Below are 16,714 nucleotides of genomic sequence, written 5' to 3'. Positions count from 1 at the left end.
AACACAGTTGACTGTGGCAATTAGGGTATTTTTGTAAAGCTTGATAATTTCACCTTTCAGATTCATGTACCGAACTGCGACCTCACTGTCCACAGTTATAAGGGTCTGGGGAATCAATAATTCATACTTCTCAACAATACTCTGGATGGGTTCTATTACTCCAACCTCATCCTTAAATAAGGTGTTATCCACCTTTGCAGGGGCAATAAATTCACAATGGGGAGGAATTTCGATATCCTCAGCAAGGCTAATCTTGCTACACGACACAACTTCAACACAAGATTTACTAAAGCAGGGAATGTCTAGACCCTGTACCTTTAGTTTCACAAAAAGGTCACAAGAATTCTGAGTCATAAAATCTGATCCCAATATACATGGGGTTTGTAAATCAGCCACAAGTACTGTATGGGTAACTTGAATATTTTCAAGAGATACGGTATTTGAATGGGGCATTCTTCAGAAACTGGGATTGCATCACCACTTGCAGATGTAAGTTTTATGGAAACTTGGGTAAGTTGGGGCTTTTCCAATTTTAAATTTTCATAGAATTGGGTACTGCCTATGGTCACGCTAGCACCCGTGTCAACTAGCATAGGTATTCTTTTACTCCCAATTTTTCCAATAACATACATTCCATCATTTCCCCCTTTAATATCTCCCACTAAAATTTCTTTGGGGGTAGGTGTAGGACAAAGAATCTCTTTTTCAAATTTTACTTTGTTTTTATTTTTGAGTTTAGGTTTTAGTGGGAGTGGTTGAGCCATATTTAATGGCGGGTGTTTGGGCCTGCCCCCTGAAACTGCCGACTTCCGACCCCTGAATTCGACATTGGGTAGTTTCCCTGTCTTCGAGGTTGGAAAGGTCTGGAGTTGTTAGGGTAATTGCTCACATTGCTAGGATTTCTTTGGTTTGGTGAACTCTGGGGTTTAGGTCCATAATTTGTGGGTTTTTGATTTGGGTAGTTGGGCCTATATGGGTTTTGGTAAGAACCCTGGTTTGAGTAAGATGCATGGGAATTTTGTGCAAACTTTTTAGTTGACTTTTTGCCATTTCTTGTGAGAGCTCTGGTTTCTTGGGTAATGGACTGTAAATCTTTACGCAAGTTATGATTATCTTGTTTTAAAGAAGAAATAGGGCCCATTTCATTGCCAGTAACTTCATGAGCAGTTTTAAGTCTTTTGGTATCGGCCAGTCTGTAAGTTTCCAAACGAATGGCCAATATCTCTGCTTTATTTATATCCCTGGGTGTTTAGCTTCCCTTAAGCTTAATCGCATTTCTGGGTCAGGTAAAGCATCAATGAATTGATCCAGTGCCAGAATGCTTATACAAGTTTGGTCAGCTGTTGGGTATCACAGGGCGAAAAACCATCTTTAAGCAAGTCCTTAAAGGTGGCTTAAAGGTGACTTAAAGGAGCTTAAAGGCTATACAACCTTTAAGCCGCCTTTAAGTCACCTTTAAGCAAGTGCTTATAGGTCCTTAATGTCCAAACTTCTTTAAGCTACCTTTAAGCCACCTTTAAGCATCTTTAAGTGGCATTTACGCTCTCTTTACACTGCCTTTACACTGTCTGTAAGTGGCCTTTAAGTCAATATTGATCAAGCTGAACAATAAAAACATATATTAAATGCAAAAGCTCTTTTATAGAGATGGGAGGGGGTCATCCGAGTGATAATATAATTTCCAAGGAATGGGGGGGGGGGGGGTTCCAGGCGGTTTTAATCGTCGCTCCATTAAACACAGATCGCTATCATCAGCACCGCTCTGATGGACACAGATTGCCGTTAAAAAATTCTTTATAATTTTTTGGGGGTTTCAAAATTATTGTAGGTATGAGCGCAGTCTCTGTATCTTAATATGTGCATAAAACTAATTAAAGTATGTTTGTTTCCTATTATAAATTAATCGGTGAAAAAAATCTCTCTCTCTCTCTCTCTCTCTCTCTCAGTTCATCCGGTTATTAAACAAAATAAAGATAATGAACCAAAAATGCATGATTTAATTTGTTAATCGGTTTAAGGTTTGTATTTTTTTTTTCAATTTTCATTATTTCTAACTCTAGATCTGCTAGATACATGTTAAAGATGAAAAGACTCTCAACTGCCTTTGTTATATCGGGCAGAATATTACTGCTTTGTTTGTATAGACATAGTTTTGTTCGTTTGTGTATATCTAATTAGAGTCTATTGTTTGTCCAACTTAAGAAAACCCCTGGAACTAACACAGAATATACAAGATATACACAGCAGTTGTGTCGTGTGCCCAGGTGCATGTTTGTGTATATCTAATTAAAGTCTATTGTTTGTCCAACTTAAGAAAACCCCTGGAACTAACACAGAATATACAAGATATACACAACAGGTGTGTCGTGTGCCCAGGTGCACGTCAGGGTTTCTAAAGGCGTTGAATCTTAGTATGTACGAGTATACGATAAGTCTAGTGAATAAAAGTTAATTTACATTTGTAATTCATTTTCAAAGTATTATTTCCTAGCTCTGGGTTTCAAAGATGTTACGTCTACAAATTAACGATACATGTATGTTATAGTAAAATCTTGAGGCTAATTAATTAATGTACCGGTGATCATAAATAGGGGTTGATTATTTAAATATCTGTATAAGGGTAAATATGTCAAATATACCCGGCCTGGCACATCATACAATTGTATGTACAAGTCATTTGCAATTGCCACATGCAGTAAATACGTCACCGGTAATTGGTAATTTTGTTTGTTATAGAATTGATAGTTTAAAAATCATGTACATGTACATACAATTACATGTAAATATTTAAACATATTGGAACGGCGCCGCGATCATGAAAACCGGGAAATTGCGGGAAATTGAACAAATACCCTAATAGTATCGATGCATTTAATAAAAGAAATGATTTCATTTTCTTTCTTACATTTTTATAGCTATAAATTAGATGAACGTATATCTACTCGGTTTAAATTTATTAACTAAGAAAGCCTACTATAGTGAACCTAACGGTTTCCATTTAGGTATAATATATTTTTGTTCACTGAAGACCAAGTTTCATTCTAAATACATGCATGCATGTAATTTATAAATTAGATATAATTGATTGTTACAAACTGAATGGTTTGTCAAAATCTTTTCAAGTAAACACATTCAATACAGTGATTCAATATCCACTGATATATAGGATATAAAAACGCTCTTATATATGTAAGTTGCCGTGGCGCAGAGGATGTGTGGTGAGGCTAGTAAATTAAGGGTCCCGGGTTCAATTCTCGCCGTGGCCGGTTTTTTTTGTGTTTTTTTTTTCATTTTTCTTTCTAGAACAAAAACCGTTTTAATACCTTTTCTTTCATAAAGTTAATACATTTTGTTGGAAATTAAGCACAATATTGAATTAAATTTTTTTTAATGGCTTAAAGGTGGCTTAAAGGTAGCTTAAAGGTGGCTTAAAGGTGGCTTAAAGAAGTTTGGACATTAAGGACCTATAAGTTGTCCTTAAAGGTGGCTTAAAGGTGGCTTAAAGATAGTCTTTAAGCTGCCTTTAAGCCATCTTTACGCTTTCTTTAAGCCACCTTTAAGCAATACTTATAGCTTAAAGGTAGCTTAAAGGTGGCTTAAAGATCGTCTTTAAGCTACCTTTAAACACCTTTAAGCTATCTTTAAGGAGGACTTAAAGATGGTCATTCATCCTGTGTATGCTTTGCGGGTTAATTTTTTAATGGATTGGGCCAGTTCGGGTAAGGTCTTATTGGAACCTCTTGTTTTGGTTTTAAGCTGGGCACGGTACATTTCAGATCTCTCGATAGAGCAATAACGTCTGTTTAATATTTCAACCAAGGAATTGAAATCCCGCCGTTGGTCTCCATTGAGTTCACTTAGGAGAGCCCGGGCACCACCCGTTAGACTGCTGGCAAGGTACAGAGATTTAGTTCTATAGTCCCACCCATGTAAGTCACACATTTCAAACTGGGTAAGGTATTCATCAAAATCCTCTGACCCGTCAAACGATTGAGGTTTTATGGTGACATGATTGGGCCTTTGAGCATAATGATTGGGAACTCGATTTTCATTTCTGTCCATCTCATATAATGAGAAATGGATATTTTGCGGGTTGCAACCGTAATTGGCTCTAACTAATGCAATGGGTCTGTATGAACTTGATTCTGCCCAGGTGCTTGGGATGGGTAAATAGGTCTAGGTATAGAATTTGGAAAGTGATGATTGTCTCCCCTATCATAAATAGGACTTTTGACTTCTTTTTCCAAGTTATTAACATGCTGTCTCAATTTTTGGTACTCATTTGTCATACCCAATAAATTTTTCATTTACATTTTGCATAAGAGACATAATAACAGCAAATTGATTTTGATTAACAGGTTGGGCAATGTCAGCCTTCGGGGCCACCAACGCTGAGATTTTCTCAAATCTGAGATTTCTCAAAAAATTAAGAGTTTTTTTCACCAAACTGTGCCACCCAAAAATTTTTTTTTCTCAAACTCAGACTTGACTTTGAGTTTTTTCTCAAATTTGAGATTTTTCTTAAACGTGCGTGCCACCAATGTTTTTTCTGACTCAAATGAGAAAAAAATTTGAGATTTCTCAGAAAATCTTGAGATTGGTATACAGTAACCTCAAATAAAATCTCACGTGAATTCACTCATCAAAAATGGCCGTCAGACGACGTCTGCAACGTCAACGTCGCCGTCGCAATAGAGTTCCGAGACGTTTCAATGATCGTTCCAATCCCCTAGAGACCCTCAGTGAAGCTGAGGTATTCGAAAGGTATCGATTTGTCCCAGAAACTATTATGTTCCTTGTTAGTTTAATGCAAGACCGGTTAACATACCACAGCCATCGTAACAACCCTTTTACCCCTCTGTATCAAGTTTTAGTAGCGCTACGCTATTTCGCTACGGGGTCGTTTTATATTACCATTGGGGACACGCTGTTAGTATCCAAGAGTTCTGCAGGGAGAGCAGTACGTCAGTTGACCGACCTTCTCTGTCATCATGTCGTCTGCCTGGCAGAGATGAGATTTCTGGCATCAAAAACAACTTCCATAAACTTGCAGGTAAATATAGCGTCTGCATTTTGTTGACCTTCACCCAATAAATAATGAATCCTGAGCCCGATCACACATAGACCTACATAATTTGCAAATGTTTTACCGGTATATAACGGTACTTCTTTGCTTACAGTACACATTTGTATAACACTGCTCATACAAAAAAAATATTCAATAAAAAACTCTACATACAACAGCATTACAAAATATGCATGGCTGAAGCAAATAAAGGTTTTATCAATGCATACGCGGATCTAGAGTTTTATTTACATTATCGAAAGGTGCCCCATACCACCTTAAATTCACAACATGAAGTACACCATAAATAAGCCTCTGACCCCCATGGTAAACAAGTTTATCCCTATGACCCCAATGAGAAGTTATGGATCTGCGCATGTAGTATAACACACCTCACAGCCTACTCAATATTCAGGGTCATGAACCCTGGGGAGCATTCATTATTGTCCCCAAGAGAGACAACTCTTGAAAACGTGCATTAACTATAGTCCGTTTCTTAATCTTACTAAAATAAATAAATTGAGAAAAGTTTTCAAAGTATTTTAATTATAAAAAATACATATAACAATGAGTAAAAGGCATGAAAAAGGCATGAAAGAAGTACATTTATTTATCAAATATAGGCTGGTACATGTACCTGGTGAATATTAAATGTATATTGCTTGTAGGTACATGTATAAATCTACACAACTACATTCAATTAATACACTGTGTTATGTAAACTGAAAAAAAAAATACACAGGTTGTAAGAGATCTTTTTTAAAATGAATTTTCTTAAAATGAAAAATAAATTAATGAAATTGCATATATCATTCTAAAAAAATCATAATACTAATTTTGAAAGTCAAATACTGAGTTAAAAGAAAGATAAAGAATTAAATATTCTTTGTTTTGTAAACAAAGCGCGAGTCTTGTTATTATTTACATATGTGTTTTATTGGTGTAAGTTTCATTCAAATGTTGCTTTTTTCTATTAATAATATCATTTATGAACACATCGAATCAGTTTGGTAATTTCATACTTTATATCATTTGTAAACAAACATAAGACTCGAGCTTTGTTTGCATTACAATAAATTCTTACCCCTGTATCTATCTTATAACTTGACTTCTAACATTCAAATTATGGTCAATTATTCAAACTGTGCAAGAAAATAATTTTATGCATAAAGAAATTGAAAACAAAATTTTGATCTAAAATCGTGTCCAAGTCCCTTTAAAAAAAAACTTGTCTAAAATAGTAAGGCTAAATTCCAATTTTAAAAAAAATAGCTGTTTCCAAAAATGTTATGTAACATGTATATGAATATGTAATATAAAAACATATGTTAGATGGATGGGTAGGAAAAATACGAATTAAGTGCACTCGATAAAAAGTTTGCTGGTATTCATTATGTGAACACAATTCATCCAGTAACATTTAAAGTTACGCAACATAAATTAGAATGTTATGAATGATGTGTATAGAACAAATTCTTCTGTGGTTGGTTGGCTCCATAAATCTTGAAAAGATGGTGTGAGTTGGTAAAAAGGCAGAATAAGGTTCCATTCTAATCCTCATGCATTCCATTCAAGGAATATTCATTAATGTCATGGTCTGGAAACTAAAATAGAATAAAAATAAAGTGTTAAGAGAATTACATGTAATTTTTGCAAACATTGTGCACTCATCAAATACTTACATGTATATATTCAATGAAGTTATTTATGGAATGTGCAATTACTAACAATTTAATCTTTTCGAATATTGTACATACATGTATTACATCATTTTGCCACTAATTTTAAACCCAGCTGACAGTTTCTTTTTGTTATATAAACAGCGTCAAAAGATAGTTGCATCATGTGCATGTACTTTCAGTAATTTTTAAAGCCATAAAAACATTTCAGTACTACAAAACACTTTAAAGGACTATATATGGTATGGGCCTAAAATGGCCCCCTAGAAGGAATATCCTTATTTTACTGCAATTCTTTGTTTTCTTTGTACAGATATATATGTGATGTTTAAACTTAATGTTCATTTTGATTCAAGTGCCCACAATTTAGAAATACGACATTGTAAAGACAACCTTTTCCCGCCATTTTTGCATTTTAGCATAAAAAAGCTTGTTTTCAAGCAGTTTTTCTTTCAGGAAACATAGAGCGCATGCTTGAACCAACAAAATATTTTAATCAGAGATGTGTCTAGCCAAGTCTAATACTAGTAAGTGACAAAAAATTTGTCCTGGTTCAAGCATGCGCTCTATATTTCCCATTCGTAAAAAGATAAGAAAAATGTCAATTTTCGACTAATTTTGATTGAATTATAGAAAAAGTGTCACTTCTGACGTCATATACTGCAAGTGAGTGCAAATAAATCAAACAAATATGTGAAAAATATATTTCACATCAACTCTTCTATATTATAACATAACATTTTATTGTACCCGAAACACTTTTAAAAATGGTGAATTATGGGGGCCAAATTTAACTCTTATCATATATAGTTCTTTGTCAAATGATTTTACAAATGAAATATGTACTAATATACCAGTAAGTCACAAGTGATATATACTTTTTAAAGCAGTACAATGTATCACTTATTATCATATAATAATAATATATAAGTTATTTGACAACATCAGGAAACATCAGGAAACCTGGCTCAATCAATTGTGCACACACATGATAAATGTAATGAATGTGTAACTTCAATGGTGTAACTTCAAAGATATTTAGATATCCAGTGGACAGAAAGATTGTCTGTATGAGTTTCAACTACATGTATCAACATTCTATGTACACCAAAATATGATTGCGTCAATAACAAAAACTAATCTGAAAAACATATTTCCAGCATAAGAAATTTCATGGGATTTCTGCAAATCCCATTTTCTCAGAGAGTGTAAAACACATCTCTTAAAGTTTATAATATTTTCAAACTCCTGGTATTCCTTTCAGAGGTTCCCACCCCTTAAAATACAGATAATCAAGTAGCTGCAGATCTGTAGCTCTCTGGTTGAAAAAATTCGGATAGTCTATCCGAATTTTTTCAACCAGAGAGCTACAGATCTGCAGCTAATAATCAAGCAGATTTGCAGCAAGAGCCCATATAAACCTTTCCCTTTTACACAAGACATTGTAGCTATTTAGATGACCTTGCTTGGCTTTCAATCAGCTTAAACCAAATATATCTACGTATGGAAAACAAGTTGTAAGTTTATTACATGTCAAAGAAGTACCTTCTGGGCTTCAGCAGACTTGACTGGGTCATTAGCAATATCAAATTGACAATATTTTCTATATTCCTGATCTTCAGATCATCTGGAAGCCGCAGGTAAACCTGTAGATTAGAAGAAAAAAAGATACACTAGCTATCATTACAAAGCTAAATGCTGTCATTATCAAACAAAAGGGTGTGTCCTAGATTACACTTTTTTATGGGCACATGCAGTATCTGAGACATGGTCAAAACATTACCATGATAACAGCTATAACAACTCATTTAGTGGAAAATGACATATAACAATAAAATTTGTTATGGCTTTTCTCTCTCTCTCTCTCTCTCTCTCTCTCTCTCTCTCTCTCTCTCTGAGTCTATCTCTATCTCATACTCTCAATCGTATAATGTTTTATATACATAACAAATGCAGACCCTTGATTCATAAACACTCTCATCGTTAATAGATAAATAAGACATAAAGTTAACAGTTTGAATGAGATACAGATATCAAAACCACATGTACAGTGTACATTGTACGTGTCGAGGAAATTCTGTATGGAAATGACTGAAAGCATGATTGACACAAACTCAATATTCTAGGAAAAACATACAATATTTTTTTAACGTATGCTACGTAACAATATGTGTAAAAACTGACTATAATACACCTGCATACACATTTCATACTAAAACATGTCTTTCAAGTCACATTTCACAACGACCATTAATTATCGACATTTTTGTAACACTTGTACTAGACTTAATGCATTGTAGGCTTTTAAAAGAGTTTTTGAGTAGTTTAACAATGTAAGTAAGTATGTTCTTACCGACGAATGACTACTCCTTAGCACGTTTTAGATTATTGACAAAATCGAGGATTGCTGTTCAGACTGTTTCATGCTGAGCAAAATTTAAAGAGATAAGGCTAATCACCCCAAACTTCGACTTCACATTAATAAACAATTGTTCTGCAAATTTAAATAATTTAAAAGCTTGCCAATATAAGAAACAAAAACTTTTACTTACTTTTTCCATTTAGACTCCTCTCTTGATTTTCACGAGTATGAGACTGGTCTCGTTAAAATCCCGAGATATACGAAGTTTTGACTTTCTCGGGTTTTTTCATTCTTTCGAGAATATAAAAACCAGAAAGGTTCCGATTATGCTAATAAGGCTGTGAGGTGTGATAAGAACAATAGTGGTGGATCAAACGACTTGTCAAAATTTACCGTGTTTCATTACATTTGTTTCTTAAATATTCGTGTTTTTAATTTTTAATAAATGAACTCAAATGTTTCTTAATTAAAATTATCGGTATCACAAGGGCAGATAGAAAGATCTATAGAAAGTACAAAATTGAGGAGCCCCTCCCACCCCTCCCCCATTATAAAATAACACGTGCATTCATGTTTATGTTCATGCATTTTATCACAGGATTCCCGGGTGTTATTGGTTGTGTAGATGGAACAATGATAAAAATTGTATCCCCGTCAGAAAATGAAGCAGATTATTTATGGCGTAAAGGCTTTTATGCGCTCAATGTACAGGTAAATAATTAAACAATTAAAATTTTGAAAGATAATACATCTGTTGTTCCATGTATTTTTTTAAAACTATTTAAACAGCAAGTCAACTTGAACATCTTCCCCCCCCCCCCCCCCCCCCATGTTTTAGATATACCCTTCTAAAATATATATATATAAATTAACATTTTCAGATGACATGTGATCCTCAGTTTAGAGTGTTGGATGTCGTTGCAAAGTGGCCAGGAAGTGTGCACGATGCTCGGATTTTCAGGGAATCCAACTTATGCACACTTATGGAAGAAGGCATGTGGAAATTCTGTAACAAAGATGTCCTGTATTTTTTAATTCTTGATACACTGTGTATGCGATATTTCACGAAGTACAAGCTGAAATTTCAATGAGTAATTATTTTAAATATATTGATAAACAGGGCATCTATCGGGCTTTCTACTAGGAGATTCTGGACACGGCCTGAAACCATATCTCTTGACCCCGTATATAGCGGAAGATGCTCCTGGAAACAGACGCTATAATGCAGCACATTGTAGAACAAGGTTACCTATTGCATAATGTTTTCTGCCTCAAAACGAAACAAACTTTGTAAATAAATTGAAAACTTTCAAAAATCAATTTCACACCTGTTATTTTCTAAAAATCAGCCACAATGCTTGAGTATGTCATTAAATTATTGCTACCTCTATTAGGCACATACAAGTAGTATTAAATGTGCAATCATGTATAGTGGAATATGATAGTAAAGCAATATTACATTTCACTTTAAAAATCTTATTTATTGCTGCATGTAAGTTCTTCAATAACATTTCAGAGTCACGATTGAGCAAACTTTGGAATTTTGAAAAAGAGATTTCATGCCCTCCACTGTGGCCTTCGGACCAAGCCAGAAAGAGCGTGCAGAATAGTGACAGCATGTGCTATTCTCCACAATATAGGTATTCAACGGAGGGACATTCTGAGAGACACAGACTTGACGAATGCAGTTGATGTGGCCGTGGACGTCCACGTTAGGGTTCCAGAAGACGCTGTAGGACGCACCGTGAGGGACCACGTGAGAGATACATACTTCTTATGAGTACGTTCTATGCAAAGTCAACATCTTAGAATTTTAATTATAAAATTACAGTTTACAATTTACTACTTTATGTAATGGTACCTTATACATATTACTAACATGGTGAATTGATTAATGAATAATTATAATAATAATGAATGTCAGGATATTTCACTGACTACAAATAAATACAACAATTGGTGCTAAAATAATCATTGATGATAACATTTCATAGAGTTGAAAACAATCAGATAAGGCAACTTAAGTATATACATGTAGTTACATATATCCGCCATTCAATCAAATACATGTACATGTAAACTACTTAAACATTAAACAAGCAATACAACGCATCATCTCAACTTGTTAAAATAATATCATTGTCAAATATATATAAAAGTTGAAACAATTTTTCTTTCATTACAACTTTCATATAATTCTTACTGGTATACTCGTATTGCTAAAAGTGCAATGTATCACAATCATATTATATACCATTCTTCAGTGGACAGTGACTTAAAATGCACACATCATTAAGAACAAAAATGACATATTTTTAAAGAGGAAGCTTATCATCCAAAGCTTAGAGTGGCATAATATATTTTAAATAGTAAATATTAATAAGAGGCCCATGGGCCACATTGCTCACCTGTGCAATATAAATAGCTACTACTTTAAGTATGCTTTATGGGATCAAATACAAAATACTCAACGTACAATCACATGTTTAGGTCTTGTTTACAAAGATGATCAAATATTTCTTCACAAATTTCTATGTTAAACATTAAGCCCCTTTCATTGTTTCATATGTCATTAGAAGATATTATAACATTTTGTCTTCCTATCCTATAAAAAAATTCATCACCTTTATGACACCACGTTATGCATATTATATTATTATATTTAACATTAGAGATCAGGCTCTACATATGAAACTACCTCTGCGATTTGTTTATATTATAGTTATAAACACTATACAAGGGGCCCATGGGCCACATCGCTCACCTGAGGAACAATAGGTATGATAAAATCAGCTTAATGGAGTCATTATACAAACTATCTGGACAATGTACAATAATATAGATCCTGTATAAATAAAATCAACCCCCACCTGGATATTCTTATGTTTATAATCATTAGTCGCTTTTCTAACAGGATGATTTTATAGTCATATCATATGTTGAGTATTGCAGTTATCAAAAAGATCCTTAACAATTGTTTATATATGGGATATAAAACTACATCAAACTCTGAAACCTCCTTGTGAGGCCGAAGAATTGTCCTGGAGCCAAAGTCTTAACAATTATAAAGAATGATCTGGCTGATTAGTTTCTGAGAAGAAGATTTTTAAAGATTTTCACAACTTTGAATTCCCTTTGCCTAAGGATGATTTGTGCCAAGTTTGGTTGAAATTGGCCCAGTAGTTCTTGAGAAGATGTTGAAAATGTGAAAAGTTTACGAACAGACGGACGACAGACAAAATGTGATCAGAAAAGCTCACTTGAGCTTTCAGCTCAGGTGAGCTAAAAAAGCTATTATCTATAAAACATTTGACCAATTCCAAAAAACTTAACCTCCTCCAGCATCCGAAACCTATAGCTCAGATTTAGCACTCAAGCCTGTCGGGTGCATCAGTATCATAACGCGCACCATCCATGCAAGTTTAGTAAAGTTAAAGGGCATAAGCTCAAACCCCCCCCCCCCCCCCGGACACTTTGTCTCAATGAGCTGAAAAACTAATAATTCTTTATTAACTCCCTCTGAAAGAGGACATGTACTAGTTTCTATTTTAAGAAACTGCAATTACCTTCATATTAAAATGCTTTGTTCATAGTTTAGTTAAAATTCTTCTTTAGTTCTGAAGATGAAATTGTGAAAAGATTACAATGATGGCAACAATCACAATAGACAATTTTTTTATCAGAAAAGCTCAAAGTTATATTTTCGGTTCAATAGGAAAAACTCTTCAAAAATGAAGTGGATATATGATTAATTAGGAGTAAAAATGTCATTATATGGCACCAGAAATGTGCTGATATATCAGCTCTTGCCTATCGTAAATTTCTATGTAAAAACTTTCAACATTCATTGGTCTTCAATATTTGAGCTACTACCTCAGGATTATTATTACATAAAATTTAGAATTTTAGGTCATAATATGATTTCTTGGCCACAATGAGCTGTCTCTCGTCTTTTAGCTTCTCTATTTCTTCCTGAAGTTTATCATTCTCTAATGATAGGTTCCTTTCCTCTAGCTCCAGGATGGTAAGCTTCCTCTTTTTCTTACCAGAATCTGTATTATAAAAACAACAACAAAATAAAACAAAAAGCCCATGGGCCACATTTCTCATCTGAGCAATAATAACCATAGCAAGATATCTGTGAGCTAATGCTCACTAGTGATACCCCCACCACAACACAACCAGAACGATCTGTTTTCATCGCTTCGTCAGGATGAACTTCTTGATAGTTAATGTAAATTGCAGTTTTATAAACTACACAAAGCAATTTGAAAGTTTGAAGGGGGCTTAACTTACAAAAAAAAATCTTGACAAACAAGAAAACAGGGTCTTTTGGTTACGGTTATGTACAACTTTGCCCAAAAAGTGGTGGGGGGAGGGGCTAACCCTCCTCTTCCAATAGCCCCTAGGTTCTGACGCATATGCTACGCAGTTAAGTGTTTTCCTTGAAGTTCAAACTTGTAATTTAAATTTTGGACAAAATCCATTCTATATCAATTTTTGTGGTAGATATAGTTACGTTGAAAGTACTAGCAAATCTTCGAAAATAGGTAACTGAAGTGTTGAAGCGAAGGGCTGTGTCAAAAAAAGTTCTGACCGGAGGTATTTGATAAAGCATCACCCGTTTGATAAAGCAAAGGTTTATCATATGGGTAATGTTGGAATGATCACATGGATATGGACTTGGTTTACACATGATCAAAACATGTGAAGCCAGAAGGGCTTCTCGGAGAATTTGATCATGTACCAACTAAGTTCATTGCCCTGTGTACTTTCTATAATTGTTTCTATCGAAATATGATTTAAGAATTTATTTACCTTGTACGTCCTTCTTCTTTGCAGGCACATCTGAAGATGCTGAAGAAGAGGTGGAAGGCTGAGTTTCCACTGGATCTTAAATAAAAATTGCCAGAGTTTCTTAATATGCTTGTTCCTATTTTTTTTGCAACATTTTGGACATGAAATTTCACATACAAATAAGTGTTGGGGTTTGATATACCAGTATATCCTGTACTTAACTTTCTCATAAATTCAACAATTGGTTCATTTTTTTTTTATATCATATACAAAGAAGTGGGTCAGTGCCATGAAATCTTCTCTGGTTTACATTGTGATAGAAACACCACACTGTTGTTTTTAATCTCTGCCCTTCAGGCTATACATGTTAACATAAACTCTCAGAAGGGCTTCTCAGAAGATTTGATCACTTACCAACCAAGTTCATATCCCATTGAACTTTTTAACATTGCTGCATATTTATTATTTGAAAAAAGCAAATAGTTTAGAACTGTTAGAATACTGAGATGTTATGTTAACAATAATTATTCAAGCCTGTGCTATGACTTTTTGACATCATGAAAAAGTTGATACAGAATTAAATGTTTTAATTTTAGTTATAGGTTCATATAGGGAAACATATTTGCAAAAGTAAATATTTCAATATACAACACAATATAGTTACCCGCTGTATCTATTCCTCCACATATTCCTTCAAGGGAAGGCCTTCCTTCCAGTTGTTACAAAATGGAAAGCTCAACTGGTGTGGGGCTTGGTGGCTTGGGACCTCCTCCTGTCTTTGGGCGTTTTGATTCTGATAACTTTCCTTTGGCTACAATTGATCATCATTCCTTGTTAGTGAAATTTAAAGATAAGAAGATTATTCAACAATAATCATCATTATGCAAACCAAATATATCACCTAATTTGATTGGCTAAACATTTCATAATATATATCATATAACATAACTTGCTTAGTAACGTCATGATACAACATGCATGCCAAACGTTATAATCTGCCTGACATTACAATTTAAATTTTACACGAATCGTCATTTTAACAAACAATATGCCTTATTTTCTGATTTCAGTTCGAATATTATTATAAGGAATGAATTTAATTTCTACCTATGCTGTAAATTCATGGGGAAGTGCTCATTCCCACAGAAACCACGGAAATTAAGCCATAACAAATTCTAATGAGTCCACGGTATAAATGAATCAGTTATACCACATGTACCTACCCCTCTGCTTCAAGTTACTGTACTGCTTGGCAGCCTCCCCACTTGTCCTCAGTATTCCCGAACCACTGCTCCTAAAATAGTATTTACTGTCATGCAGTGAAACTCAATTTGGATAAATAATCTGTGTACGTTGCACATCATTATACAATTTATAAAACATAACCAATTAACTGTCTTGACAATGATAAGTTTTCCATAATTTATATGCCCCTAAATAAGAAGTAATTTTCACAGTATATAACATTTTTTTCATTGTGTACTGTACTTTAAAATTTTTTCTTCATAATGATATTCAAATAACTAATGAGCAATGTACAAAATCAAAACAAGATATACATGTATCACAAAAACTGTTTGGCTTGCACTTATACATTTAAGATGATTAAGGGGCCTGCTTCTTCTAATCACATTTGATTTATAGAGCAGTGCACCGTACGTATTATACCAAGTTCAAATTAAGCCATTAAGCAATTAATATATCACTCAAGAGGACTATAAAAACAAAAATTATCGCATTTTTTTTTGTTGAAGACTGGTTTTGCATCTGGGGGAAAACCATCCAACTCTGTGAACCCGCATGGAAGTATCAGTATCCATGTTTATTCTATATTTATCGGTCAAAACCATGTGACACTTTGGGAATTCCCTAAAATAAAAACAACAATTTCAACTGGTGAAGATAAACATACCCGTTCACTGCCTGTGCAACCTCTCTCCAGGCAACGTCCTTCGCTATCTTCCCACCCCCAGCACCCTTAAATTTCCCAAACAATGAACCCTCCCTCAAATGCACTTCTTCCACCAAAATTTTCTTTTCTAACTCGGTCCAGTTAGGTTTTTTAATTTTTAAACTGGCGTCTGAGACACTTTCAGAACACTCGCTCGCCATTTCTGAACGTAATGAATAATATTTACATGCAGACGACTATCACATGTGACGTCAGTTATAATTTTCACATGTAATTTACATAAATATAGCGATAAACAAGAAAATGAAAGTAGAGTTGACTTACCCGATCGACGCCATTTTTCCTGAGAGGCCGCTTGCGGTAACGAAAATAAGCTGAGATTTTTCCGTAAAACTAAACTCTCGTGAGGCGACTCTGAGGAAGTTTGGTGGCACGCCGTTTTAGCAGAATCTCACCAGAGTTAGAAATTTAAGATTTGAGGCTGAGATTTGAGCTGAGATTTTTACATGTTGGTGGCCCCGAAGCCTGATATGAGGAATAAGGATCGAGAGCGGGTGTAGCCACCCTGTCAGCCTCCAAATGGTGGGGCGTAGATGGATGGGATGGGTACACATAAAAATATTTGGTCAATAAAAATACACCCAAGTAAAAATATGTTGTTTACTTATTAATACGTTTATGGGTAAACAGAGATAAGACAATGGATATCCCACTTCTGACACCAGTTGTAACGTTATTGGGTCTGGTAGCTTTAATAGTTACTGAAACAATGTTGTAACATAAATTGTGTGGGTCTCTTATTTCTGAAATTTACCCAATAAATAAAAGAATTTATAGTTTTCTATAAATTTATTGATAATTGCATTAAACAGTCAAAACACAAGATGGGTGTAAATAAA

General features: G+C 34.4%; 1 protein-coding gene and 1 long non-coding RNA gene across 5 annotated transcripts; one reads left to right on the top strand and one right to left on the bottom strand.

The window, feature by feature from the left end:
- Positions 1-4,994: 4,994 nt before the first annotated feature.
- LOC105320355 (nuclear apoptosis-inducing factor 1) lies at positions 4,995-16,289 on the bottom strand. 4 transcript variants are annotated; one of them, XR_010714012.1, is made up of 5 exons: positions 16,140-16,289; positions 15,127-15,772; positions 14,568-14,714; positions 13,925-13,999; positions 11,434-13,158 (listed from the first exon to the last, which is right to left on the bottom strand). XR_010714012.1 is itself a non-coding variant. In XM_066084726.1 (5 exons), the coding sequence occupies exons 1-3, from the start codon at positions 16,013-16,015 to the stop codon at positions 14,623-14,625; spliced, it is 363 nt and encodes a 120-aa protein (XP_065940798.1). In that variant the 5' UTR covers positions 16,016-16,114; the 3' UTR covers positions 11,434-13,158; positions 13,925-13,999; positions 14,568-14,622. The 4 variants fall into 4 exon arrangements, 2 of the variants coding, with proteins under 2 accessions (XP_065940799.1, XP_065940798.1); XR_010714013.1 differs by having other exon boundaries at positions 15,127-15,197; positions 16,140-16,228; XM_066084726.1 differs by lacking the exon at positions 16,140-16,289 and adding an exon at positions 15,816-16,114 and having other exon boundaries at positions 15,127-15,197.
- On the top strand, positions 9,709-10,884 carry LOC105336279 (uncharacterized). The gene is made up of 4 exons (XR_010714014.1): positions 9,709-9,817; positions 9,988-10,099; positions 10,227-10,350; positions 10,623-10,884. It is a non-coding gene; the product is annotated as an uncharacterized lncRNA (long non-coding RNA).
- Positions 16,290-16,714: the final 425 nt, after the last annotated feature.

Source organism: Magallana gigas, chromosome 5 (genome assembly GCF_963853765.1).
Source record: "Magallana gigas chromosome 5, xbMagGiga1.1, whole genome shotgun sequence".
Classification (NCBI taxonomy): domain Eukaryota; kingdom Metazoa; phylum Mollusca; class Bivalvia; order Ostreida; family Ostreidae; genus Magallana; species Magallana gigas.
This window is presented reverse-complemented; position numbering and strand designations above follow the sequence as displayed.